Source organism: Pleurodeles waltl, chromosome 7 (assembly GCF_031143425.1).
Source record: "Pleurodeles waltl isolate 20211129_DDA chromosome 7, aPleWal1.hap1.20221129, whole genome shotgun sequence".
Lineage (NCBI taxonomy): Eukaryota > Metazoa > Chordata > Amphibia > Caudata > Salamandridae > Pleurodeles > Pleurodeles waltl.
Genome location: NC_090446.1, coordinates 295,928,659 through 295,956,159, shown reverse-complemented (window position 1 = coordinate 295,956,159; position 27,501 = coordinate 295,928,659). Strand labels below are relative to the sequence as shown.

At 44.6% G+C, this 27,501-nt stretch overlaps 1 protein-coding gene across 13 annotated transcripts in view; it reads right to left on the bottom strand.

Annotated features, from left to right (window-relative positions):
- EPB41L1 (erythrocyte membrane protein band 4.1 like 1) overlaps positions 1 to 27,501 on the bottom strand; it is a 458,763-nt gene that overhangs the window by 116,294 nt on the left and 314,968 nt on the right. For all 13 annotated transcript variants that reach the window (XM_069243684.1, XM_069243688.1, XM_069243694.1 and 10 more), the window contains 3 exons: positions 12,588 to 12,630; positions 6,392 to 6,467; positions 323 to 541 (listed from right to left, as the gene is read on the bottom strand). In XM_069243684.1, the coding sequence (XP_069099785.1) occupies positions 323 to 541; positions 6,392 to 6,467; positions 12,588 to 12,630 (338 nt within the window). The remainder of the gene's footprint in view (positions 1 to 322; positions 542 to 6,391; positions 6,468 to 12,587; positions 12,631 to 27,501) is intronic.

The window sequence follows — 27,501 nt, the reverse complement described above, 5'->3', positions numbered from 1 at the left end:
TGTGCAGAAAGATAAAGGAGGGTTTCAGCACCGCAGAAGCGCTTTTGAAAAAGTGATAATCAGGAGCTGGCTCCCAAAAAGTTGGTGGACACATTTTCACATTTTCCAAATGTTGTGACCAACACGTAAGTTAAGATACTTGGATTTAGCGCTACATTAAATATGGGGTCCTGCATTCTATATAGAACTCTTGCTCTCTCTCAATCTGTGTTTGTGCTCAATGTTGTGTTTGACAGCTATTCCAAGTAGACTTGTCAAAGCTCCATAGTTTGCACTTTCCTTTAATGAGCATGGCATAGGAGAGTGTTTGTGATTCTCTTACCTGTAGGTCCTGTGAAGCTCCATGATTCGGTCCTCAAGCTCTTTGGTTTGGTTGGGTGCGAAGCGTAGTTCGCTGATGTAGTTGCTCGTGTGCTCCTCTGGGTCATAGTCCCCAAGTTCTGCCTGAACTGCGTATGAACCAAGCAGTGCATGTGTGACAAAGGAGCAGGGTAGGCGCCCACTGATGATGTCAGATCTAAGCTGCAGACAGAGGTAATACCTAAATTTGGACCGGGAACAACAATGAAAATAAAAGGAACAGCAGGTAAGTGTAATGTTTTATCTGAGATGCTGTCTGACCTATTGAGACACGGAGGAGATCCTCAAAATAATAATAATATTATTAGTAATTAATAATATTGTTAGTAGTAGTAGTAGTAGTATTTGTATTACTAAACAACAATACAGGGAGTGCAGAATTATTAGGCAAATTAGTATTTTGACCACATCATCCTCTTTATGCATGTTGTCTTACTCCAAGCTGTATAGGCTCGAAAGCCTACTACCAATTAAGCATATTAGGTGATGTGCATCTCTGTAATGAGAAGGGGTGTGGTCTAATGACATCAACACCCTATATTAGGTGTGCATAATTATTAGGCAACTTCCTTTCCTTTGGCAAAATGGGTCAAAAGAAGGACTTGACAGGCTCAGAAAAGTCAAAAATAGTGAGATATCTTGCAGAGGGATGCAGCACTCTTAAAATTGCAAAGCTTCTGAAGCGTGATCAACGAACAATCAAGCGTTTCATTCAAAATAGTCAACAGGGTCGCAAGAAGCGTGTGGAAAAACCAAGGTGCAAAATAACTGCCCATGAACTGAGAAAAGTCAAGCGTGCAGCTGCCACGATGCCACTTGCCACCAGTTTGGCCATATTTCAGAGCTGCAACATCACTGGAGTGCCCAAAAGCACAAGGTGTGCAATACTCAGAGACATGGCCAAGGTAAGAAAGGCTGAAAGACGACCACCACTGAACAAGACACACAAGCTGAAACGTCAAGACTGGGCCAAGAAATATCTCAAGACTGATTTTTCTAAGGTTTTATGGACTGATGAAATGAGAGTGAGTCTTGATGGGCCAGATGGATGGGCCCGTGGCTGGATTGGTAAAGGGCAGAGAGCTCCAGTCCGACTCAGACGCCAGCAAGGTGGAGGTGGAGTACTGGTTTGGGCTGGTATCATCAAAGATGAGCTTGTGGGGCCTTTTCGGGTTGAGGATGGAGTCAAGCTCAACTCCCAGTCCTACTGCCAGTTCCTGGAAGACACCTTCTTCAAGCAGTGGTACAGGAAGAAGTCTGCATCCTTCAAGAAAAACATGATTTTCATGCAGGACAATGCTCCATCACACGCGTCCAAGTACTCCACAGCGTGGCTGGCAAGAAAGGGTATAAAAGAAGGAAATCTAATGACATGGCCTCCTTGTTCACCTGATCTGAACCCCATTGAGAACCTGTGGTCCATCATCAAATGTGAGATTTACAAGGAGGGAAAACAGTACACCTCTCTGAACAGTGTCTGGGAGGCTGTGGTTGCTGCTGCACACAATGTTGATGGTGAACAGATCAAAACACTGACAGAATCCATGGATGGCAGGCTTTTGAGTGTCCTTGCAAAGAAAGGTGGCTATATTGGTCACTGATTTGTTTTTGTTTTGTTTTTGAATGTCAGAAATGTATATTTGTGAATGTTGAGATGTTATATTGGTTTCACTGGTAATAATAAATAATTGAAATGGGTATATATTTTTTTTTGTTAAGTTGCCTAATAATTATGCACAGTAACAGTCACCTGCACACACAGATATCCCCCTAACATAGCTAAAACTAAAAACAAACTAAAAACTACTTCCAAAAATATTCAGCTTTGATATTAATGAGTTTTTTGGGTTCATTGAGAACATGGTTGTTGTTCAATAATAAAATGAATCCTCAAAAATACAACTTGCCTAATAATTCTGCACTCCCTGTAATAATATTGATGATGATTATGATAATAATGTCCAAATAACTTTGAGAATTTCGCACAATTTGATCTGGAAAAAAAAAAAGATACTGAACAACGTTTTAAAAATTCTACGAGTTACACATCATATAGTAGCTGCTGGGACAGAAATGTCCTCTCAGGCAAACACGGATCATACATGAGTGCCATGACACAGGCCTGTCTCACAGATCGGAGTCTTGTTAGACCATGAGGGGTGCCCAAAGCGCTGCTCTCATAGATGTGAAAGGTTACCACCTTCATTAAGAGTTAAGCAGGACGAATGCAGTGGTGGCAATATACAGTGTAGTGATTTGGAAGTTTTTACCATACGTCACTGGACTGAGGTCTACAGGTTCACTCACTTTTTTAAAAAATTCTACTGCTGTGTGCATAACTCACCCTTGGCCTGCCTCAGGTAGATGTGGAGTGCTACAGAGTACAGGAGTAGTGACTCTGCATTCATTGTATGTATTCCTGGGAAGGGTATCGTACAAGAATGGAACAGCACTATGCAGTGCATGTGTAGTTCGCTGAGTGGATGTATGTTTAAGAGGAATACATTAAATAACAGATGCAGTGTGACGCAGTGCATATGTGGATAAAACATGTGCTGGGTGTATGTGTGCTTGAGTGAAGTACATACAATATATTAATGCTGAGGAGTCGTGCAGCACACGTAGTGAGTGTGTCTGCTGACAGTGTGTATGTGTTGAAATAACAAACCCTCGTTAAAGCTTCACTGCTAAACAGTGCACACAGACTGAGGTGCTCATTACAACTTTGGTGGTCTTTTCGGAAGATCGCCAAAGCCGTGGGCACCAAAAGATTGACAGTGCTGGCGGTCCGAAGACCAACCTACTACGACATCATGCCAATTTCCACCCAATTTTGGGTGAAAATTCAACACAGTGGGCCTGGCCTACGTCATAATAGAGGCGCTTTCCACCACCACGCCAACAGGACACCGCCCGCTGTATTACAGTCCGTAAAACGGCGCAGTGGTTTCCTGCACGTCGGTGTGGTGCGAGCTGTGGAAAGCGCCGGGACTCATCCCCTCCCGGATGGCCATCTCAAGCTCAAAGCAGGTAAGGGGGGCTGGCAGGCTGGGGGGGTATTGTGTGTGGTGTCTGCATATGTGTATGAATGCGGCAGGGGGAGGGGGTGTCTTTGTGTGCGTTTGTGAGTGCGTGTATGCCGAGGGGGGTGTTTTGTGTGTGTGTGTGTGAGAGTGCATGTATGTTTGTGTAAATGCGGAGGGGGGAAGAGGTGGCACTTTGAATGCCTGCATGTGAGTTTATGTGTCTGAGTGCGGGTCTGCGAGTGAATGGGTGTACTTGAGTGCAAGTTAGGGTGTGAGTGTGTGGGGGTGTATGTAAGTGAATGCCTGGGTGAGTGCGGGTGCGTGAATGTAGGTGTGTGGTTGTGTGAGGGTGTGCTTGCCGGCGACAACAATGGAGATTCCTGTTGCTGAGTGCATGACCGCCAGCATTTTAAATGCTGGTGGTCTGCTGAGTCGTAAAACCGCAGCTACCACCGGGCCAGAGGTCCTCAACTACGGCCTGGCAGTCCGACTGCCCTGGCGGTACGGGCTGTGTTTTGGTGGTTTGACTTTGGCCAAACTGCCAAAGTCATTATATGGTGGCCTTTACTGTGGGACCCGACAGCGGTAAGACTAACACAGCAAGTTTGGCGGTGCAAGGACCACCGGACTCGTAATGAGGGCCTGAGTGTGTGTGCAGTGTGCATGAGCACATGTAAGGGTGTAATGCATGGAGGTATTGGTGCTGAACAGTAAGCGTGCTGAGAGTGTGCACTTAGTAAACGTGCCTGCAAGGGAACATGGCATAGAGAACCCCGAGTTACCTTTTGGGATGCCCAGGCCTGCCTGGTGAAGGTATGAGGAGGAAAGGACTCCCCACAGAAAGATTTGTGGATTGCTGCATTCCTGTGAGCTGGGTGGGAGCACACATTGCAGGGAATGAAGAGAATACCTTTATATCTCAAATGACTGCACTTTGATTCAGTGACTGATCTTTGTATGCCAGGAGAGAGGCTGCATTGTTCTGAGCCATATCAGAAGATGCAGGAAGCACCAAGCTGCATCACCATGCTGGAGGACCCTGTATGCCAGAGGGGGGTCACAGTGGAACTGAGTTTGGGTTAGGTGCACAGGACCTGTGACTGCTGCGTTCAGTTTCAAAAGGTGGCCTTCAGTGCTCGGTAGTCAATGCTTGCACCAGTGGGTCGATGTATGCTGAAAGGGGTAGCTGCATGCCACAAAGGTCAGCTGCAGTGACGGAGATCACCTAAGGAGAGTCTGCAACCTGATCGTGAGTACAACTGCAACCCCGTACGCCAAGAGGGGCTGCAGGTGCCACTTTGGCATAGAGTTCAGGCCATTGCCATGATTTGAAGAAGAACTACTGTGCCCAGCAGGTCTGGCCCTCATGCCATGATCTGCTCCTGATGAAGTCCCCGAGGTTTGCTCAGACGCCACCAAAGGCATTACACCCTCACTGGAGCTCCAATCGAGAGCCGAGGATCACATCAACACCCCCACCACTAGGGGCAAGATTAACACACCTTTTTTGTCCACCAAATGGGAGAAGCTCTGATCACTGGAAATTGACTGCCAGCACTGCTTGACAGGAAGAGCCTTCACCTCCGAGTGCTGTCACATCCGTCGCAAGTGGCCTGACTTCACCGGATCCAGACTTAGGAGCACCCGTGGAGAGGGCAGTCACTGAACAGCAGAACACTGCCATACTGCCCGAGCAAGTAAGAATGAAACCAGGCCTTTGTGGTTGCAGGGCAATTACTGCTAATGGTGTTGTAGAAACATGGACACTTCTAAGTTCTTAAAATTGCAGAAGGGAGAGCTCTTGAGAACAGCCTAATTGTGTACATTCCCTGATGTGGCCACCATTGAATGGGGATTAACCTTGAACACCTTACATGAAGAAGAGTGGGACAGGGATTCTGCCTGAATACTAGAGCCCCTACCTCAAGAGCGAATGTGTTGTTGCTTCTGAATGTTATATTTCCTTGTATATGTATAATTAGAAATAAAATAGTAGTTTTCTTATAAAAGCAAGCATTTGGCTGGACATTGATTTATTGTTCGTGCTGCTAGCATTTTGAGTTATGAATAGTGTTCATTGACTTGTATCCACATTCTAACAGGAGTGTTGACTGCTCGACCACTGCTACCATTAAGAGTCACGTGCAAAAGGGGTTCTCGGCCCAGATGAGTGGGATACACAGTATGTCAGGCCCCATGACATCAGAGGAAAAAGGCCTCATCTTCTACAGATGGGCCTAGTAACATCTGGTGCTCCGTGGTCCTCTGAAAGGGGTTATGACAGCTGAAGTTTTAAATGTCTAAAAATGTCCTTGACTCTTGTCCGCAATGGTTGGAATCAATTTTGATTCTATTTTATTTCCTTTTTGTAGTGATTCAGTATTTTTCTGCATTTTTTGATTTACTGCATTCGCTATTCTATTTTAAGTTAAAGAAGCAATCAGCAAAAAATGTCCCTTTCTTAATCCCCTTTAGAATGAGCTTCAAAAGCTAATATATCGTATCTATTTTTCATCTCCAGTATTAAGAGTGGGAAAAATTTCTGGACTGGTACAAATAACCAAATCATGCACACCGATTCGTTGGCTAACAAAATACAAATTCCCATGAGCCTTCTTCCCACTGTTCATTTCATGTATGCTTTGGCACCCCCTGAAAGGACTTTTACCTATACCATTTTTTACTGAGCGGGATGGCTACTCAGTTGAAATGGCAACTCTTGCTGTGAAGCTTCTTATGGTTTCAAAAGAAATATTCCATGATCCCTGCTACCTACAAAATCCTATATTTTAAGCCATTCTGTAAGTGCTGCTTGTTTCAAAGGTGGCCTTCAGTGCATGCACCAGTGGGTCACTGTTTCTAACTCTCCTGTCCTGGTATGACATGCCTCATAAAAACACGATAATCTGATTTTAACTAGAACCTTTTCATGCAGGTATTTTAAAGTTCTCTCTTAAAAAGTGGGAAGCTACTATTGCAGAAAAGCTGGCAATGTCACACCTCACCTGGTAATATCTTCTGTCAACTGGGAAGGGTCCGGCGGGTAAAATTTCACGGTGAAGCCAAAAATCCAGGGAGCACCTGAGAAAATTAAATGGGAAAGGATGAAGATTGGGAAGACCAGAGGAGGAAAGCTTTGGACAAAATGATAAGGAGGAGAAAGGAAATAGAAGATGGACAAAGGTAGCTGTGGGGGGAGATATTGTAAGATGAGAGAGGCAAAGAGACACATAAGAGAAATGGAAAGATGGACTTTCACAAAAACAAAGGCTGCTCAGCCAGACGGGGAAACATGAAACCACCACAGGTCAACAGTGGTGAGTACAAAACCCACAAAGAACAAAGGTCAGCAAAGGTGAATACGCTGCATGTGCTATGTAAGAGAAGGCTGAAATCTTGTATGCTTTCAGCTGCCACAGTGGAAAAACTGTCTAGCTCTACGTTGTAGATTTAGAAAGGCAACTAAACCAATGAATTGTCACAAGTTGGGAAGGGTAATCCAAAAGATGGTTCAAAGCCTAGCCTGTATATTTTACAGGAGAAAGCACCAGAAGAACAAGTTATTTACCAATGGTAACAGTCTTCCCAGTGAACACTTTATCCAACTGCAAAACTCTATTCTTTAGAATATTCCACAGGCACCTTACTGTGCCTGATAACTTTTCATTGCAGTGCTCCCACATGCCACTAGGCGATGCTGTTTAGCTCTGCATTGGCTATGTTCTGCCATGGAAGTGATGGAGCGGAGCTGCATATAAGTGCCAGACCTGTGTACCTCCCAAAAGTGGAGGATCTGTGGAGTGACATCAGACTGCAAAAATTGAAAAAGGCAAAATGACCTTCCTGTAGGACTTGGCTGTTGAGGCAGTAGTACTTCATGAAGGTGTGCACCAATGACCACGTCACGGCCTGAAAGGTATCCAACAGGTACTTTATGTGCCAACGCAGTGGTTGCAGCCTTAGCCCTGGTCTGAGACCTTCCGGAGGCTGCTTTTTTGCCAGTGCATAGCTGCTCCTACTGCAGAGGACTATCCATCTCAATAGAGTTCTTTTCTTCATAACGTTTCCTTTCTTATCCCAGAGACCTCCACAAAAAGCTGATTATCCCCCCGATGGTCCTTGCTGTTCATCGGAGTAAAAGCTTAAATCTCTTGTTGGGGTCCAACTGATTAAACTTCTTCTCTTTCAAGTGGTGAGGCGAGATATAGAATGTTGGAAGAGTGACGGATTGCCCAGCAAAGAAACAAGTCACAACTTTTAGCTGAGTCCTCAGCTCCAATTTGTCCAGAAAAGAAGGTGGTGTAAGGCGGTTGTGCCAACAAGGCCTGGAGTTCACTCATGTGAGACGTTGCAGTGATCACAATGAGGAAGATGGGTCAGAAGACAAAATAAGCAGCTGTGTATCAGCTTAGAAGGATCACACATGAGGAATATTAAGGCCATGTTAAGCTCCCACTGTGGCATCAGAAATGGTTTGGGAGGAAACGTGTGTCAAACCTTTAATAAACCTCATCACAACAGGTGATATAGACTTGTGTGTGTAAGAGGCTGGCCTGGCTTGTAGTGGGTACCAGAGGTACTTACACCTTGTGCCAGGTCCAGTTATCCCTTATTAGTGTAGAAGAGGTGTTTCTAGCAGCTTAGACTGATAGAAGGTAGCTATGGCAAAGCAGCTTAGGCTGAACTAGGAGACATGTAAAGCTCCTACTATACCACTGGTGTCATATGCACAATATCATAAGAAAACACAATACACAGATATACTAAAAATAAAGGTACTTTATTTTTATGACAATATGCCAAAAGTATTTCAGTGAGTACCCTCAGTATGAGGATAAGAAATATACACAAGATATATGTACACAATACCAAAAATATGCAGTAATAGCCAAAGGAAGTAATGCAAGCAGTGTAAAGTTACAGTAGAATGCAATAGGAGCACATAGGTATAGGGGCAACACAAACCATATACTCCAAAAGTGGAATGCGAACCACGAATGGACCCCAAACCTATGTGAGCTTGTAGAGGGTCGCTGGGACTGTAAGAAAACAGTGAGGGTTAGAAAAATAGCCCACCCCAAGACCCTGTAAGGTAGGTGTAAAGTGCACCTACAACCCCCAGAGAGCACAGAAGTCGTGATAAGGGGATTCTGAGAGCAAAACCAACACCAGTAAAGCAACAACAATGGATTTCCGGACCTGAGTACCTGTAAGGCAAGGGGACCAAGTCCAAGAGTCGCGACAGTGTCGAGAGTGGGCAGATGCCCAGGAAATGCCAGCTGAGGGTGCAAGGAAGCTGCCACCGGATGGAAGAAGCTTGATGTTCTGCAAGAACGAAGAGGACTAGGAACTTCCCCTTTGGAGGATGGATGTCCCACGTCGTGAAGAAGCTTCCCACGCAGAAAGACCACAAACAAGCCTTGCTAGCTGCAAGGGTTGCGGTTAGGGTTTTTGGATGCTGCTGCGGCTCAGGAGGGACCAGGATGTCGCCAATTGGATGAGGAGACAGAGGGGGCGCCCAGCAAGTCAGGGAGCCCTCACAGAAGCAGGCAGCACCCGTAGAAGTACCGGAACAGGCACTTGGAAGAGGAGTGAACCGGAGTCCACCCGAAGTCAGAAAAGGGAGTCCCACGACGCCGGAGGACAACTCAGAAGGTTGTGCACTGTAGGTTAGAGTGTCGGGACCCAGGCTTGGCTGTGCACGAAGGAAATCCTGGAAGAGTGCACAGGAGCCGGAGCAGCTGCAAATCACGCGGTACCCAGCAATGCAGTCTAGCGTGGGGAGGCAAGGACTTACCTCCACCAAACTTGGACTGAAGAGTCACTGGACTGTGGGAGTCACTTGGACAGAGTTGCTGAGTTCCAGGGACCACGCTCGTCGTGCTGAGAGGGGACCCAGAGGACCGGTGATGCAGTCTTTTGTTGCCTGCGGTTGCAGGGGGAAGATTCCATCGACCCACGGTAGATTTCTTCAGAGCTCCTTGTGCAAGAAGGAGGCAGGCTACCCCCAGAGCATGCACCACCAGGAAACAGGCGAGAAAGCCGGCAGGATGAAGCGATACAAGGTTGCAGTAGTCGTCTTTGCTACTTTGTTGCGGTTTTGCAGGCGTCCTGAGCAGTCAGCGGTCAATCCTTTGGCAGAAGGTGAAGAGGGAGATGCAGAGGAACTCTGGTGAGCTCTTGCATTCGGTATCTGAAGAATTTCCCAAAGCAGAGACCCTAAATAGCCAGAAAAGGAGGTTTGGCTACCTAGGAAGGAGGATAGGCTAGTAACACAGGTAAGAGCCTATCAGAAGGAGTCTCTGACGTCACCTGCTGGCCCTGGCCACTCAGAGCAGTCCAGTGTGCCAGCACACCTCTGAATCCAAGATGGCAGAGGTCTGGGGCACGCTGGAGGAGCTCTGGGCACCTCCCCTAGGAGGTGCAGGTCAGGGGAGTGGTCACTCCCCTTTCCTTTGTCCAGTTTCGCACCAGAGCAGGGCTGGGGGATCCCTGAACCGGTGTAGACCATCTGTGCCCATCAAAGCATTTCCAGAGGCTGGGGGAGGCTACTCCTCCCCAGCCCTGACACCTTTTTCCAAAGGGAGAGGGTGTAACACCCTCTCCCTGAAGAAGTCCTTTGTTCTGCCTTCCTGGGCCAGGCCTGGCTGGACCCCAGGAGGGCAGAAACCTGTCTGAGTGGTTGGCAGCAGCAGCAGCTGCAGTGAAACCCCGGGAAAGGCAGTTTGGCAGTACCCGGGTCTGTGCTAGAGACTCGGGGGATCATGGAATTGTCTCCCCAATGCCAGAATGGCACTGGGGTGACAATTCCATGATCTTAGACATGTTACATGCCCATGTTCAGAGTTACCATTGTGATGCTACACATAGGTAGTGACCTATGTATAGTGCACGCGTGAAATGGTGTCCCTGCACTCACAAAGTCCGGGGAATTTGCCCTGAACGATGTGGGGGCACCTTGGCTAGTGCCAGGGTGCCCACACACTAAGTAACTTTGCACCCAACCTTCACCAGGTGAAGGTTAGACATATAGGTGACTTATAAGTTACTTAAGTGCAGTGGTAAATGGCTGTGAAATAACGTGGACGTTATTTCACTCAGGCTGCAGTGGCAGGCCTGTGTAAGAATTGTCAGAGCTTCCCATGGGTGGCAAAAGAAATGCTGCATCCCATAGGGATCTCCTGGAACCCCAATACCCTGGGTACCTCAGTACCATATACTAGGGAATTATAAGGGTGTTCCTGTATGCCAATGTGAATTGGTGAAATTGGTCACTAGCCTGTTAGTGACAATTTAGAAAGCAGAGAGAGCATAACCACTGAGGTTCTGGTTAGCAGAGCCTCAGTGAGACAGTTAGTCATCACACAGGGAACACATACAGGGCACACTTATGAGCACTGGGGCCCTGGCTGGCAACATATATACAGTGAAATATGGGGGTAACATGCCAGGCAAGATGGTACTTTCCTACAGTGTGGTCTTGCAAACATAACAAGGCAGAAAGGGCCAACAAATAACTTATAGTAGTGCCCACTTCAAGACCTTGCTTTACTAAGACAAAACTAACTGTAAAATATATAAAACTTTAGTTTGTAAAGAGTTTGTCTTGCAGATGACACACCACGCCCCAGTTTTGTCCCAGCGCCTGGCATAAATGGACTTAGTAGATTAATGCCTGGAAGCAAAGATCACAACCACAGCCTCAGGTGGAAGATTGAATGCAGTCAACTGCAGGTGCTCTATCTCCATGCATGGAGTTGTAAATTGGCCATGTTTGGGTGCAGAACCCTGTCCTGCTGCTGAGGAAGTTGTCTCCTCTATTGAGGGTGCAAAAGGTAAAATCAATCCTGAGCCTCTGAGTATATCTCTATGGTAATGGAGGCAGAGGATCAAATCAGAGTAGTAAGGAGACTGGGTGTGTTACAGCAGGTTCAAAGCACAACTTTGAAGGGGGTTAAGTGGCTTGGGTCAGACGGCAGAGTCGGTACCAAATCCACCTCAGGCAATGGTACCAAAGTCAGTGGGAAAGGGACCAGCACAGGTCTTGGAGCTGGAGTGGAAGTCTGCACTAGATTCTGTGTGAACTCTGAGATGGATTTCAGGGGTTCAGATGACAGGGAGGACAGATCCACCAGCCGTAACTTGACTGTAGGCCCCTATGAACCACTGGGGCCCAAAGGCTCACCAGAGGGAACCAGAAAAATACCAGATATACACATCAGGGCCTCCATAAAGGCCTTGTCCTACTGTGGCGTCCCCAATGGCCTGAGAAAGTCATGGAGCATCAGAACCAACTTCGGAATCAGCCCCTCAGTCATGGACAGGATCCCTCTTTGACTTTGAATATGACTTACTAGATGACTTGGTCTACAAAGGTGACCCCTTATGGGTTCTGCCACAAGAGTGGGGCAGCAGCCTGGTCTTGAATCTAGAGTGGCACTTATGCAACGTCTGTGACTTCTTCCTGTATATAACGGTGTATGGCTTCACTTCACAGTGTTAGGTTGTTTCCAGGTGCATGAGGGGGCATGTATTTCATGACCTAGAGTCATTCTTCAAACTCAAAAAACAAAAGGCGCACCTAGTCATGACCAGCATTTGCTTCTGCAGTTGCTGCTTAGTTTAAAACTGGTAGCTTTGGTGGGAACATTTCCCTTGTACACTAGATTCAATACCTGGAAGTTGTTGAAAGGCCAACAGAAATAGAAGTGGTGCTCTGGATCTGTTCGCGAATATGTGTAAAGTTGACAGGTCTGCTCTGTCACTTCTGGAAGGAGTCTAGCCAAGGTAGAGATGCATGGGGCTGCCTAGCAGCATGCAGGAACACTATAATTCAAAGTTTCCAAATCCAGTCTAGTGGCTGGGGAATATTCTGAAAGCAAAGGAATCTGCGGTCAGTAGTATCCATTAGAATATGTTTAGGTAAGATGGGGCACTAGGTCTGCATACTCTACAAGTTGAGCACAGTGTGAAGCTAAGTATCCTACAGGATAATGATCTCTGAAGAAAGAAGTAGATTGAAAAGCATACATATATATATATATATATATATATATATATATATATATATATATATATATATATACCAAAAGCAGATGCTTTGCTGGGGCTGCATGGGCTGCTGGTAAGAGAGGGTATAACACACATATAAGTATCATGCAGAGAGAAAGAGAGGGCATCTAAGAAGCATACGCCACTTACTTCTTATCTGCTTCTTGATTTCTTTAGATGGATCCAGCCAATTCTGTAAAAAAAGCAGAAACGTCTACATTAGCTTATTAAACAAGTATTCAGTCAAAAGATCATGCCACATCCAGTTTCCTCCTTGTGATCTGCATTGTTTAAGTTTCCTCTTCATTATCTGCTGCTGAAGAAACCATTGCCTATTATTTTTAAAGAAAGAAAGAGCGCTGGATCAATCTATTGCTTCTGTCATCATTGAAAGCAGCAGCCTACTAAGACTCTCCTCTGATCCACACTCATGAAAAAAATCTGCATTGCACCTCATCTCACAGCATCCTCCTGAGGCATTCAGGCATTGAAGAAAAAGCCTTAAAATTGACATAGTCTAATCCTTTGTCATTGTCACCAGTTCATGAGCAGCCGTACATGTCATCTGTGGATTTTCACAAGACACCATTATTTCCTCGGTAACCCTCAAACTGTACCTGGAGCCGGGACCAGTGACAGCTCTTTTCTATGACCACGGACTTCACATCCACCTTTGTTGATGATGCCATCCCTTCCTTAATGTAAGGGCTTCCAACACATCCAAATCTTCTTCACATGAACCTCAAAGCCACCTCCCATCCACTGATCTAGTGTGCCATCTCTCTTTTAAAACAATCACTGCTGAGACAAAATGGGTAGCCTAGTGCCAGCTCTCCCTAGTATGCATTATTAAGCATTACATTCCAGAAACCATGTCTCCCATTCAATAGTTGCTCTTATCTCAGCTAGCTAGAGTCTTACTCATTGACCTGCCTCAGCCAAATAACTCGTCCTTTGTACTGCACACCTCCTCAAATTTAAGCACAAGTTTTACAATATCATTTGATCTCTATTCATGGAACCACCGCAAGTTGCAATAATTTTGAAGTGCTGCTTTGTCACATAAGTACAAAGCAGGAATGGCAAAATCATCAGTATATGTGATGGTCTCACTCAATCCAGTGGCAGACACAACGGAGAAACATCTCAATCAACAAGAATGATATAAGAGAAGAGACCCCTTCTCTGGCTTGCCTCAGTGCTGTGGAACAGCATGCCCACTAAAATCAGAATAACAACCTCAACCCCAATTCAGAAAAGAGCTCAAGATCCAGGTGTTCAAGGAATTATGGAAACAGAAAGCACAGAGCAAGGAATTATGGAACCAGAAACCACACTGGTAATTTACCTTCATCTGCCAGTCATCTCTCTGTACTCTATTTCACATCATACTGCCTGCTAAATCTAATTACTTTGTACATGATGTACATTTCACCTACCAGCATAAGTGTATTTGAACTATTCCCCTATCGCTATATATCAGTGTCCCAATACCCCAGTAAAATACAATATGTATAATAAAGCAGAAAATAAAAACTAATTACATGGTAATAAAAGATGTGTGCTCAATGAAAGAAAGTTGTGATGAGCATAAACACTGTGCCAAGCTTTCTGCCTCAGTGCCATTACAACAAGTTTTCCGTATCAACATGTTACAGGCTGTCACTGGGGCTCAGTTTACATTGGGACACATGAATGGCAGCCTCACTGCATGGTGACTTTGTTTGCCTCCACTATAAAGATTTTTAAGGGCCTGTGGATGTCCTGAAGGGTGAACTTTGTAGACAAGTAGAAAAGGAAAGATATTTTGAATTTCTCTTTTAACAGGAACAGTAGACACATGGGTAATACAAACTGAAGGACTTAAAAAATGTATATTCTGCTGTGTAACAATAATATGACATTTTTCACTGTCACAAGAATGTAAGAATGCACTGTTGGATCATCTACTTCTGGGATTTAGCCACACTACAAGACTCCACCCTATCCATTTCCCCATTTATAGATGATGCAGTGATTGTTGATTGGTCTTATAGTAGCCACAAGTTGTCAGGGCATCGGTGCAGAATTCACAAACTTTTTTTTAGAGATTTCTGTAAAATGCGAACTGTGCGTAAATACACAATAATTGATGATTTGAATCAGCCTTACCTCCTTGTCCCTCCGTCTCGTTCCAGTAATTGGGTCACGCACGAGCCACACCCACAACCCGAAACAGACACTGTGATTAGCTAAAAAAAAGGGTTTTATTCTTAAACTCCATCCCACACAATCCCTGTGAAGTGGGTCTTGAACATTTCCACATCCTGTTTTGTCTGTCTCTCGAAGACAAGATTCCACATATGCTGTTCTATCCGTAAATCCCGCCAGAGTCTAGACTTCCTGTTTTTTTGGTGCCCACTCCAGACTGTCAGGGCCTTGCTCGCTCCTCCTTTAGTGGACTAAGGTTTGAAGGCTCAGTGAGCAGGATAGTAAGGGTGAGATTTGGGTCTGGAGCTGTAGGTGAACCAGAATGCCATCACTGTGCTTACGTGGAGACGCTGCTCACATGGAGACACTTGACCAATCTCAGGGGGTCATTACAACCCTGGCGGCCGGCGGTAAGGTGGCGGTAACACCGCCAACAGGCTGGCGGTGTTCCGCCAGCAATAATGACCGTGGCGGAATTGCCACGGCCATACCGCCGGCCCCTCCAATATCTTGCCAGGATTCCGCCCGGCGGTCATAATCCCCAGGGCAGCAGTGCAAGCACCGCTGCCCTGGGGATTATGAGTCCCTGATCGCCAGCCTGTCCGTGGCGGTAGACACCGCCATTGAAAGGCTGGCGGTAAGGGGACTTGGGGTGCCCCTGGGGGCCCCTGCACTGCCATGGGCACATGGCATGGGCAGTGCAGGGGCCCCCAGGCATAGCCCCGTCGCGCATTTCACTTCCCGAATTTCGGGCAGTGAAATGCGCGACGGGTGCTACTGCACCCGCTGCACATCAGCATTGCTGCGGCTCTATTATGAGCCGGCAGCAATTTTGATGTGACATTTCCGCTGGGCCAGCGGACGGTAACACTGTTACCGTCCGCTGGCCCAGCGGAAATGTCATAATAGGGAGCCAGGAATACCGCCGGCAATGGCGGTATTCTGTCTCCCGCGGCCTCGGCGGTCTTTTTACAAGACCGCCGAGGTCGTAATGACCCCCTCAGTGTCTTAGGTTATTGGGAAGGTAACCACAGGCATACAGGGAAAGCCTCAGAGGGTCCGACACAGTCCGTGTCTTGCCTACCTTGTTGCCATTAGGTTGTCATGGAACACCGGGAAATGAAACACTCCAGCAGCTGGATTCAAGATCTGTTTTGGCAATTAGAAATGAGTGCTATTTTCATTAGTAGTAGTAATTACTTAATTAACATAAAAGCATACATAGATCTATAGATGCCTGACACTCAGAAGTTTGCAAGCCGCAATTAACCATTTTCTGCACGACTGTATATACCAGGGCCTCAAAGAGAAAAAGAGCCTCAGTTTCTTCATCCGATAGACAAAAGGGGCAGAACACTGAGGAATCTTGCTTGACCCATTTGGCCCTTGTGGTTCTCAAAGGTAGAAACCTATATCTAAATTGGAGATAAAGCTGTTTGGCAATGGGTGGATAGATTTCATCCATGAACTCCTCATTTGCTGGAGAACATTTGACGTTTAAAAATTGCCAGGTCAGATTCTCATTATCATACTTCAGCCAAATCTGTTCGAGGGCACAATTCCTATAGGCACTTTTCATTTTCTGCCAGGCTCGATTAGCGGCAACTGCTGGCGAGTTCCAGAGGTCTATCATTTTCAGCTTCAAGCACTGCATCTTAACATTTCTGAGCCATGGCGTAACTACCCTTGTATCACAGGAAATCAGATCACTTAGGGAGTCCCTATAAGGTGCCAGCTCCTCATTTGACCATAGTCTTACCCAATAGAATAAGGGTTTTAAAGCTACCTCCAGGTTAAGAGGTTTAAATGCTAAATCCAACCTCAGTGGGACTAGTGGCATAACCTTGCCAATCTTAAGTAGACCCCTTATAAAGTTATTCTCAGCCACTAAGAGGGCTGTTGCATTCGCAAATCCCCAGGTTTCAGCCCCATAAGTTGCTGCCGGTAAAGCTGCGGCTTTATAAACCTGAAGGACCGGGGAGACCGCCCCCCTCCACCTAATAACTTTTTTTCTACTAATCGGATAAATTCTCTGATTAAGAAGATTTTTGCTCTTCTAGATTTGGTGGGTCCAGGTCAATGTGTCAGACGAATCCCCAGATAGTCAAAGTGTTTGACCGGTTTGATTATGGAGCCTTCAATTACCATTCTACCCTTGGACGATTTATGGGTATTAATGCCCATTATTTTTGTTTGATTTCAATTCCTGCATCTTGCAGAAGGCCTCAAAAGTAATCCAGCTCTACCTGAAGACCCATAGGGGTTCTAGAAATGAGCGAGGTATCATCCGCAAACATTAAAATTGGGATTGCAGTTCCAGTTAACTTAGGGGCATTATGCATACATTGGGAGAGCCATTTAACTGCACCATTGATGTAGAGGCTAAATAATGTTGGGGCCAATACATACCCTTGTTTTACTCCCCGCTTGAGCTTTCCCGTCAGGGCCCCTCCCAAATTCACCTTACTTTTACAAAGGTGTTTGTATGGAGGGCTCTTAAAATCTATAATAGTTCACCTGGGACCACATAAGCCTCAAGAACCTTCCACAAACCATCCCTTGGGACTAAATCAAATGCCGACCGCAGAGCTATAAAGGCATTGTACAAATGGTCTCTCGTCAGGGTAATATACCTCCATCACAGCAGCTTGAACCAGAAGACCTGATCAAGATTACTAATACTGGACCTAAAGCCTACATGAGCTTCTTCAATAATATGATTATCTGCAACACAGGATTGAAGCTTTGCCGATACATGTCTACAGAAAATATTTTGGTTGTTATCCAGCAAGCTAATTGGTCCATAGTTGGTGGGGAGGTCCCTACTCCCTTTTTTATAGATTGGTACAATAACTGCTCCTCGCCAAGTGGGCGTTAATTCTTCACCCCTCAGAATGGCATCACTAAGAGTTTTAAGATAGGGACACCACACCTCAGGATGGTATAGAAAAAGGTCACCCGGAATACCATCAATTCAGGGGGGGAGGTCCTTCTTCATTTCTATTAGTGCTACCCTTGTTTCTTCCAGGGTGAAGCAGGGGTGCTCTGACTCAATGTTATCCACCTTCAGTAAGAGGTTAGTTCAATCCACTGGAGCTTCAAGGCAACCCCCTTCATTATGCTCCTTCAATGTTATCCACCTTCTGTAAGAGGTTAGTTCGAGTCACTGGAGCATCAAGGCAATCCCCCTCATTATGATCCGCCAAAGCATTCCAAGAGTGTTCCCGCCCTTTCTCACTGTACAAGGTCCTGAAGTGTTCTACCATTCCCTTAGGCTACACTACTGTGGCAAGGTGATTATCAATTATCTTTGAGCTGGAAGCTTCCAATTTCCAAAATCCCTTTGTGTTCTTTCTCTTAAGTGCGTTAGTCAGCTCATTCCATTGATCCGTCTCATAACCCTTTTTCACCTTAGATAGAGTAGACTTATAATGGTTCCTTGCAAAGGTTATTTGAATTTTGGTGACTGACTTCAGGACTTCCACGAGCTTGGTCTTAGCATTCCGACATTCCTTGGTGTACCACCCTGGGGCATGTTTAAGGGCATGTCCTCTCTTCCTCTCTTTAAAGAACAGGGGCCTTATTTGTTACATTAACTGGCAGTGCACAGGGACCATTCTGGGCATACACCCTCTCTTGTTAGTTGCCTCAGCTAAATTGTCCACAAAGAGCGCATAGATTTGGGTTTGGGTAGCTATATTATCCATAACTTTTGCCCATTTGACACTCCTTCTGTTATTACTCGCCTCTACCAGACTCATATTGTATGTTGGGGATATGTTACTGCTTGTGAACATAAACACTGCAAATACAGCACTCAAAGCGTCATGGTTGCTATCTGCTCTGGAGATGACACCCATATCAATTAGAGAGGCCCACAAATCTTGATCCAGCAAGAGGTAGTTGATATGAGATTTAACAGGACCTCTCATAAAGGTCGGCTTGGGAGGAATATCAGATCTAGTGCTGCCATTTGCAATTCTTAAGCCATGCTCAAGGATCAGATCTTCCAGTTGATTTGCGACCGCATGCAAGGTTTCTATGGTTTGATCAAACACCCCGTGGCTATCCATTTGTCTAATTGGATATGGAATGAAATCCAGATTCCTCAGCCCTATTCAGAACCTCGTGTTACAGTCACCAGCAATAAGTTTCAGAGTACTACCTTTAAGACTCTGCAAAATGTCAGCAAGATGGACCTCTATGGGGGAGAGCACATTATAGGGGACAGATCTGATATAGACATTAATAATAGCAATGTGATGCACCCCAGTGGAAGTTTTTACTTTTACATCTACCCCCAGCAATTCCTTAATCCCTGCTACAACACTTCTCACTATTGGGAAGAGATGTAGTTTCAACCAAATAAGCAATTCACCAGAGGCTCTACCTGAGTTAGAAGGAACCACCCACTATAAAAGTGACACACTCACATCTAAATACCAGAGCCACAGGCCACGTTCCCTGCAGAAGTATTATTTGATGGGAGTCAATAAACTCTCCCCACTTCGGGTCTGATAGCTTGGCTCAAAGACCTGCCTCGTTCCAAGATAGCATTCTTATTGAGCCGTTTCCAGGTGGCCCTCTCCCAGTCATCCACCCCCCACTATTAATGACCTGGGCTTCCACAGTCGGGATCACCTCTGCATACAAGGTTATACCGAGCAGTATCGAGCAGTACCCAACCGCCCCCCCCACCCACCCCCAAGCGCCTTGAGACCCTACTGGGTGAGTAGTGCGCTTAAGAAATTATTTGATTGATTGATTGATTGATATATCCCTTCCCCCATCACTCTTAGCACAAAGCTCTGAGTCCTGTAGCATCCTTCCCCTACTAATAGGACCCTGGGATTCCACAACAGAGTTAGGCTCTGAATGGAAAGCTGTATCCCTTCCATTGTCTCTATTGGCACCTGTCATTGTGTCCTGTCTCAGCAGTACTCTAGCCAGCCTGTCCAAGCCACCATAAGTGAGCCGGTTACAGGTAGATTCAAGCCCTGCATTCCTTTGTTGTCAATCAACCTTGGCTAACATGGAAGACTCGTCCTTAAAAGCAGGGAAAAGTAGAGGAGTTAGGGGATTGTGTGCTAGTGAATTTAGGTCACCCTTTGCTGGGTTAGAGACTGTGAGTTTGAGTCCTATATTTGAGCTTGAATGGCGCTTGAATCTTAACTCCCAGACTAACATCTCATCCACCATTTTACGGCTCCTTAATTTCAGCCCTAAATAGTCGCTTTGGAGTCCTGCTGGGCTACAACGAGTAACATACAGGATGTCATCCCTAATTACCAATGTAAATCCCCTAGTGTGACAAAGCCAATGGTTTAGTTTGTTCACGCAGGAGTAATGTGATTCTCTACCTCCACGTGGAAGTCTAGGGACAACTATCAAGTAGATGTCATTCGAGTTTTGCATGTGCGCTATGTTACTGCTGGGACTGCAGTACCCAGAGGGGTTCTGGTCTCTCTGGCTTACATTTCTCCAAATAAGTTGTGTTCTATGGCAACTATTCTACTTAAGAGTGTTTCTTCCCTCAACAAACTCACCTCTTTCAAAGCTAGGGGGAATTGTGGTTACTTTGCCAGAAAAACCTTCCTTGCCCGTGACTAACTCTGAAGCCCTTTGGGGTTTGCCTACTGTACTGAGTCACTACTCTATCAACACCTACTTTAGTACATATGTTATCCACCAGTAGAGAACGTTTAGTCACCTTTATTTCTAAATCACTAACCAGCTTGCTCTTACACTCACACATGGTTTTGATCTTTCCCCTTAGTAGGTGGAACTGTGCAAGAGATTCACACAGATTGGACCGGCTAATATCACTCAAAACTACAGGCTTAGTCGTGCCAGAGGGATCCTTCTTCTCTGGTGAAGCCCCTGCATCAGTGGCTAGAGAAGCAAAGTGATTGGAGCAGTCAATATTGATTACAGATGAGCTTTCCATCTGGAAATTTCCCAAACGCTGATCTCCATCAGCCACTGACCCACGTTTAGCTGGAAGTTCTTCACAAGGGGCGGTACTGGCATCTGTCTTAAACCAGCCATGTTACCCAGACTGATGGAGGTTTTATTAAAGTATAAGTACAAACTCTTATGTTTAGCATCTCTAGACCCTTTTGCTGGGAGAAGGCCGGATCATTGGATGCCGATATGCCCTCCACCTCTATTATTAGATCATCTATTTAATTTAATGTGCAGTTTTCTGCTGAGTGCAGTATTTTCATTAATTAGTAATGTCCACCAGGTTTGCAGATCTACCAGCTTGATTTCCATATATCAGACTCTTGTAGGTGAGTGAGGTGCACTCTATGGGTACATTCATGTCTATGTTGTTTCAAGGATTCCAAAAATGGGACAGAATTACTATGATTTTCACTGCTTTTTTCCTGGAGGATGAACTCGAACTATGCTGTTTACTATCTCTTTATGGCTGCTGAGTTTCACTTAGGTCTTCATTTAGTTGTCTTTGTTTTCTAGGTTTTAATCTTGGTTGGTATTTCTAACTTATGCATGAGTTACTGACCTACCTTTTTTTCAAGGCTGCCTTTCCAGCCCCTCAGGTGGCTAGGTGAGTCATGCCCTCACAGCTCATAGCTTCAGGTGTCCTGGACATTTCAGTTAAGAATACTGGCAGAATGGACCACCCTTTCCTCCTCCTTCTGAGCTGAGGTTGATACAAATGCACTGGTATGTTGGGTAATGGTAACTCCTGTGTTTTACAGGGTCCTGTAAAGGCACATCCATGGACACAAGCACTGAATGAAAACAAATTTTTGAATTCTACAAATGTGTCCAGCTTCTGTTTGGGTTGGTGGGAAACTGTGATTATTTCTGAATCCCCCTTAGGTATGGGGGTAACAGTGTCCTGCTAGATAAATGTTGATGCTTCTTATCACTTACGATGCCCAGGATTGTGCATTTTTATTTGAGGTGGGCATCCTAGCTCTCCTACATTTTTCACATAGTAAAGATTTGAAGGGACACACAACCATCAGTTGCAGTGCCTTCTGAATGCTGCCCTGGATCCCTTCCAGGATGGAGGTTAAGACCAGGTATATACGATTACAGTTGAATCACAGTTTGGCTAACTATGTGGTTGGTTGGCTACTGAGTGCTTGGGTTTATTGTTGCTGTGGCCAAGGAGTTTCTTATGGTTAGCCGCAACCGGGTACATATCATTACTCAGGTCATTTGTACAATGGTTAGATTTTGTGTTTCCTTAAAAGATCATACACTGTGTTCCATGAAGTTTACTTTTCTATACTGGGTCAGCCTGGTAGTGCTTAGGCATATCCCTGTAACAAACATAACCTGACCATGAAAAAGGGACATGGAGGTAAAACCATGCTTACTAGCAGCATCACTCAATACTCCAGTTCCTGCTTGTCCTAGCCCCAGTACCAATGACTCTCCTTCCCTTCCATTCATTTGCTTGGTCTCCAAACAATATACTGTAATGGAGCATTTCAAAAGCACGTCATACCCATTCAAGGCCCCAAAGTGCACTTTGAAGGTTGGCTAAATGATTACTGAGTTTGTTGTGCATGGTTTTAAGAGTTTAGGGTTCCAGTATAATCTATGTGTCAAGCAGTGGTGTGCTCCAATCATATTTCAGGTGATTTGTTGCAGCACTTATCCCTGACTTTGATAGACAGCATTATTTTATGAAGGACACAGGATGTGGGTGTGGTATAGGCCTCCCTACATGATAGTATATGGGAAGGGGCCCTAACAATTTTTTTTTAATTCTTTTGTCGTGAGCTTATTTTAGCATCTTTAGTGGGCACGTTATTTTAGCCATAGGCCTGCAGTTTGTACCCTTCAACCAAGAAAATAATTAATTGTATTATTTTGAGAGAAGCCTCATTTTACGGTGATTTTATTAATTCTTTTATCTGTTGTTCACTCTGCTTGGGAATTGTTTTCATTTCTTAGAACGACATCTTCAGTGTGCTTGCTTAAGGCTGCCCAATGATATTGTCCGTACAAAGTAGAACATCACATTCCCTGCCATTTCATGGAAACATACGGGCAGTTTTCTTAGAACATCAGATGTTTTATTATAAAAAACACCTCTCTGCACCTTACACTTTAGAAGGAAATTCCAGCCAGAGATTGCCACTGTTCGCTTCATTGCAGCTGTCTGCTGAGACTAGACGTCTTTCCCACATGGAAGAAAACTCTTGGTATACCAGCAGCCCTCTTTGATACTACCATATTCATGTTTGGGGATGGTATCTCCCCACGGTCCTGAAGGGCAGATTAGGGCTAACACTGCTGTGCTCTTGTATAGCACCTTAGTAGTATAGGTAGGAATTCAGACACTTACCATTGTGACACTATGATATGACTTTTCTTACGTTTCACTTTCTTTGTCAATGCCTTGGTATTACTATGTTTCATTATCCTAATTATTGCAGTACATGCTTTTTTTCTAGGATGCAGTTGATTCAATAAAATTAATTGAACCAAGTCCTGCTTCTGTTTGTCTTTGTATGTGTGAAAGGAATGTAACTGAGAGAAAAGGGGTAAGATCTGTTCCTCCACGATTTCCCTGAGAAATCAGAATGTCATGTGCATGACTGCCACAAATCACCACCACTCTCGGATACTGTTGAGGTAATGCTAGCTGTCCGGAAGGGTTAGGCCAACAGTTGTCACATGGTGTGGAACTGGACTCAGTTCCTCACAATCCTGTGGTGTGCCGCCCAAATCCAGCAGTCTCATTGTTATAATGAGAGCAACCATAACAGTTTTAAGTAGAAAGCTGGGCCTGCTATCTCAAGCCACAGTCTCGTTTGTGTGGACACATAGACATCAAGTACTGGGTTTATGACTAAATTAACTTGGTTTAATTATTATGCCTGGTAGTAAATAATCAAGCCAATAAGTAACTGAGCATCCTTTTCTGCAAAACTCAGTTCTTTTAAACCTTAAAAAAAGACTCTTGTTTGTTCTGTGACTCTCTTTGTAGAAAGATTTTCTATGGCAGTCTAGCTTTGTCTCTGTTTCACTGACTTGTGTGGTTGATTTCAAAGAAGGAAATGACATTTTGTGCAAGTCTGCTATAAATCACTAAAAAAAGAAAAAAAACGTTGATCTTTTTAGCTTTTGTGGTTTTGTAATGCTAAAACAAGTTCATCGATGTGTTGGATGACTCACAGAGGTACATGACATTAAAGTAGAGCACTTGCATTTTTAATTTCTTCTTGAAAATTGTGTTGTAATCACATTGGTTGGAACATGCAGTGGTCAGTGACTGCTGGGGAATCAATAGAATTTCTATTTGTATTGTGTTTTTCCTTGTAAAGTGTTCAGAAATAATTCCACTTTCTGACCTGTCTAGAGGACACTTGACCTGTACCACACAGGAAGGCACCGCTTTGCCAAATAGGGATAATAAGCAAGCCAGGGATGTTATATTTTGCTTTACTTTGCTGCCCGTGAAGATTCAATATACTTTCAAGATAACTCCAAGCAATCCTAAAGATTCTTTATACTTCCAAGACAAACCCAAGCAATCCTGAAGATTTTATATGCTTCTAAGACAAACCCAAGCAATAAACAATAAGTAACAAACCATGCACAATCTAAAATGCAATATGGTTGCACGCACAATTTCACAATACTATTAGATGTCACTAATCGTGTTGAAGGGCTAGGGTAATCAATAAGATTAGAGATAGGCTCTCCATTTTAATGCTGCAACCTTTTGTCGAGGCAAGCTTTTGACCAGCAGCACTATGCTGTGCATTGCGACATAGCCGTCACTGTCCCTGTGGCATGAGGGAGATCTCCAACCGCCAACACCGATAGTGGTACAGGGATGTGGAATTCATATCGCCCGACACATCTTGTTTGGGGTCAAGGGCAACAAGATTTTATGTTTACTTTGTCCTTGGGACAAGTAGGCCCAACCCTCTGCAGCACAAACCCTTTGGCTGCCTGTTTACAGAAAGTGGAACTCTCTGCAGTTGAGGTAATGTGTTTCCAAGAGATAATGCTGTGCGAACTTGTATTTATGGTTCATTATTTGAAAACCTTCATTATTAGGGTGAGTGCTGTAAATAAATGTTTTAAGGTCACACTTCACTACTGACGTTGGTTCCAGTACAAAAAAAAAAACGTGTATACACATGTTTGAAAAGTTTAGGCTATGAGGCTAAGTATAATGCTCCCAGAATGCTCTCTGATTATATGCAAATGAAGTGTCATTTAGTAAAATGTTTTGATGCATGCTAGTATTTCCCAAAAATATTTCTAATGGAAAATCAGTGTAACCATTTTCAACACAATTATGGGAAGCATGAAAATAAACAAACACTGACAAAGCCAACTGATCTGACATATTTTTATAAGTCTTTTAGTTTCATCAATGCGTGTCTTGTTTTGACATGGCTTTTGTAACACTTTATTGTTGTGGGAGCTACCAGGTCCTCAACATTGTAACAAACACTGGCAAAAAAAAAAAAAAACGTTTTTGAACTCTAAAAGCACATGTTGCCACCAGTGGCATAACAAAGGCCTGCAGCCGCCCTCCAGGGGGCCCCTTCAGCACCTGCCCTGAGTGAGTCTGGAGAGGGGGCTCCTCCATGTTCTTTGCAAAGGGGCACCCTCCAGTTTCATTACGTCACTGATTGCCACTGTAGTTCCTGACACTGAACAAAACTACTTTGTGTGCCAATATGCTCCTTGTGGAAGAGAAGAATGCGATCACTCACAGTAAAGCCAGCCGAAAGAGAGAGAAATAGAAGTTTAATAAAAACAAAATGTCTTTGTTAACACCAGACCTAATTAGGGACCAAGACCCACATGTAGGTAGCTTTTTGCATGTCGCAAACAGCGACTTTCACTGTTTGCGACGTGCAAAAAGCACATTGCGATGCACAAACCCAGTTTTGCGATTCGGTAACCTGATTACCGAATCGCAAAACGGGTTTGTGACTCGCAATTAGGAAGGGGTGTTCCCTTCCTAATTGCGACTCGCAGTGCAATGTAGGATTGTTTTGCGAATGCGGGCGCAAACCAATCGCAGTTTGCACCCATTTCAAATGGGTGCTAACACTTTCACAAAAGGGAAGGGGTCCCTCTGGGACCCCTTCCCCATTGTGAATGTCACTGTAAACATTTTTTCAGAGCAGGCAGTGGTCCTGCGGACCACTGCCTGTTCTGAAAAAATGAAACGAAAACGTTTCATTTTTCGTTTTTGTAATGCATCTCGTTTTCCTTTAAGGAAAACGGGCTGCATTACAAAAAAAAAAAAAACTGCCTTATTGAAAAGCAGTCACAGACATGGTGGTCTGCTGTCTTCAGCAGGCCACCATCCCTGTGAGGCCGCCATTCGCAAGGGGGTCGCAAATTGCGACCCACCTCATGATTATTCATGAGGTGTGCATTTGCGAAGCCCTTGCGAAACACAGATGGTGTCAGGGACACCATCCTACATTCGGATTTGCGACTCGCAATTTGCGGGTCACAAATCTGAACCTACCTACATGTGGCCCCAAATTCTTAAAGAAAGTCACAAAAGTGCACCTATGGTATATGTCGTACCCCTATAAAATATTTGTGAACTGTATTTTAGCATGGGTAAATACGCATGTGTAGATTTGCTCATGTGAAAATCTATTGAGCATTTGCAAGTTCATTTTCCCTCCAGCCACTTTCTTCCCAACCCTGAAAGAAGTTCTAATTCTGCCATTGTCAGGAGTAAATGTCCAACCTTTCTTATTATGGGAAAATATTAGAGAGAAGTTGGTGAAAATCTTTAAAACATGCAGGTTAGTAGGTTTGCAGACTCAAAGGCATTCCAGCCCTGGAACTATTGCTTACTGCTTCCTCCAGCCCCAGTATGCAGATCTGCAGAAAGGTGGAAAAATAAGGAAATTGCTACAGTAGGGATTGAAACTGCAAGTATTCAAGCCCTACTATGGTAGTAGCCCTGGCATAATCAGAGAGGCTATTATCAGAGCTCTTACATAATGAGATTGCTGCTATAATTTGGCGCCACACTACATGGCACCAAAGGGACAAGTAGATCTTTTTACAGGACAAGTAGATTTGAGAAGCAACCTGTCCCGTGGACAAGTAGATATTTTAATAAATTCCACACCCCTGTGGTAGCACTCAAAGCAGCACAAAACGTATCACAGGCTCATGCCTTCCGTAAGACCTGCAGTATTGTTGTAGATGCAGTCCTCTTAATTCCAATTTCAATATTCATTTTTGCAATTGAGGGCCACATGTGTGAAAATATTTTCCCACCAACAAAGAATGGGTATATCTGGCCCTAAATGCTGATCAATATTCGCGATATAATCTCCTTTCAGTACAGCTGCAAGGTCAGTGAGGTAATCTCCTGACATCCAGATCTTTTGCTTTAATTATGGATCTTCAATGGATCTAAACCTTCTTAAGAGGCACCAGCTATGAATGCTGCAGAACAACGCAGAGGGTAACATCAGAAATTCCTGTTCCTAGCAAGGGACCAATCTGGTGGCATAGATCACTGCCATGAAGCAGCAAGTTTTGAAGACATCAACAAAGATTGTGGTTGCTCATAGACAAAGCAGCATGGAACTTCCAGTGCTTAATTTGAGCAGTTGGTTTCCAGTGCTCGACACCGGCACTTATTAATTCTGCCACACTGTGGCACTGTCTGTCTAACTTAGAGATGAGCACTATAACAGTTGTTTAATAATTCAATAAACATTAACCATTACTTATACCTGCCTCCCAAGCCAATCTTATATCTTTGGGGGCCTAGACTTTTCACGCATGTAAAAAAATGGTGGTTGGCATTCATGTTGGTACTGTCTTGAAGAAAAACATGCAGGTCCCTCCTCAATTCCCTCCACAGTACTCCTTTTCA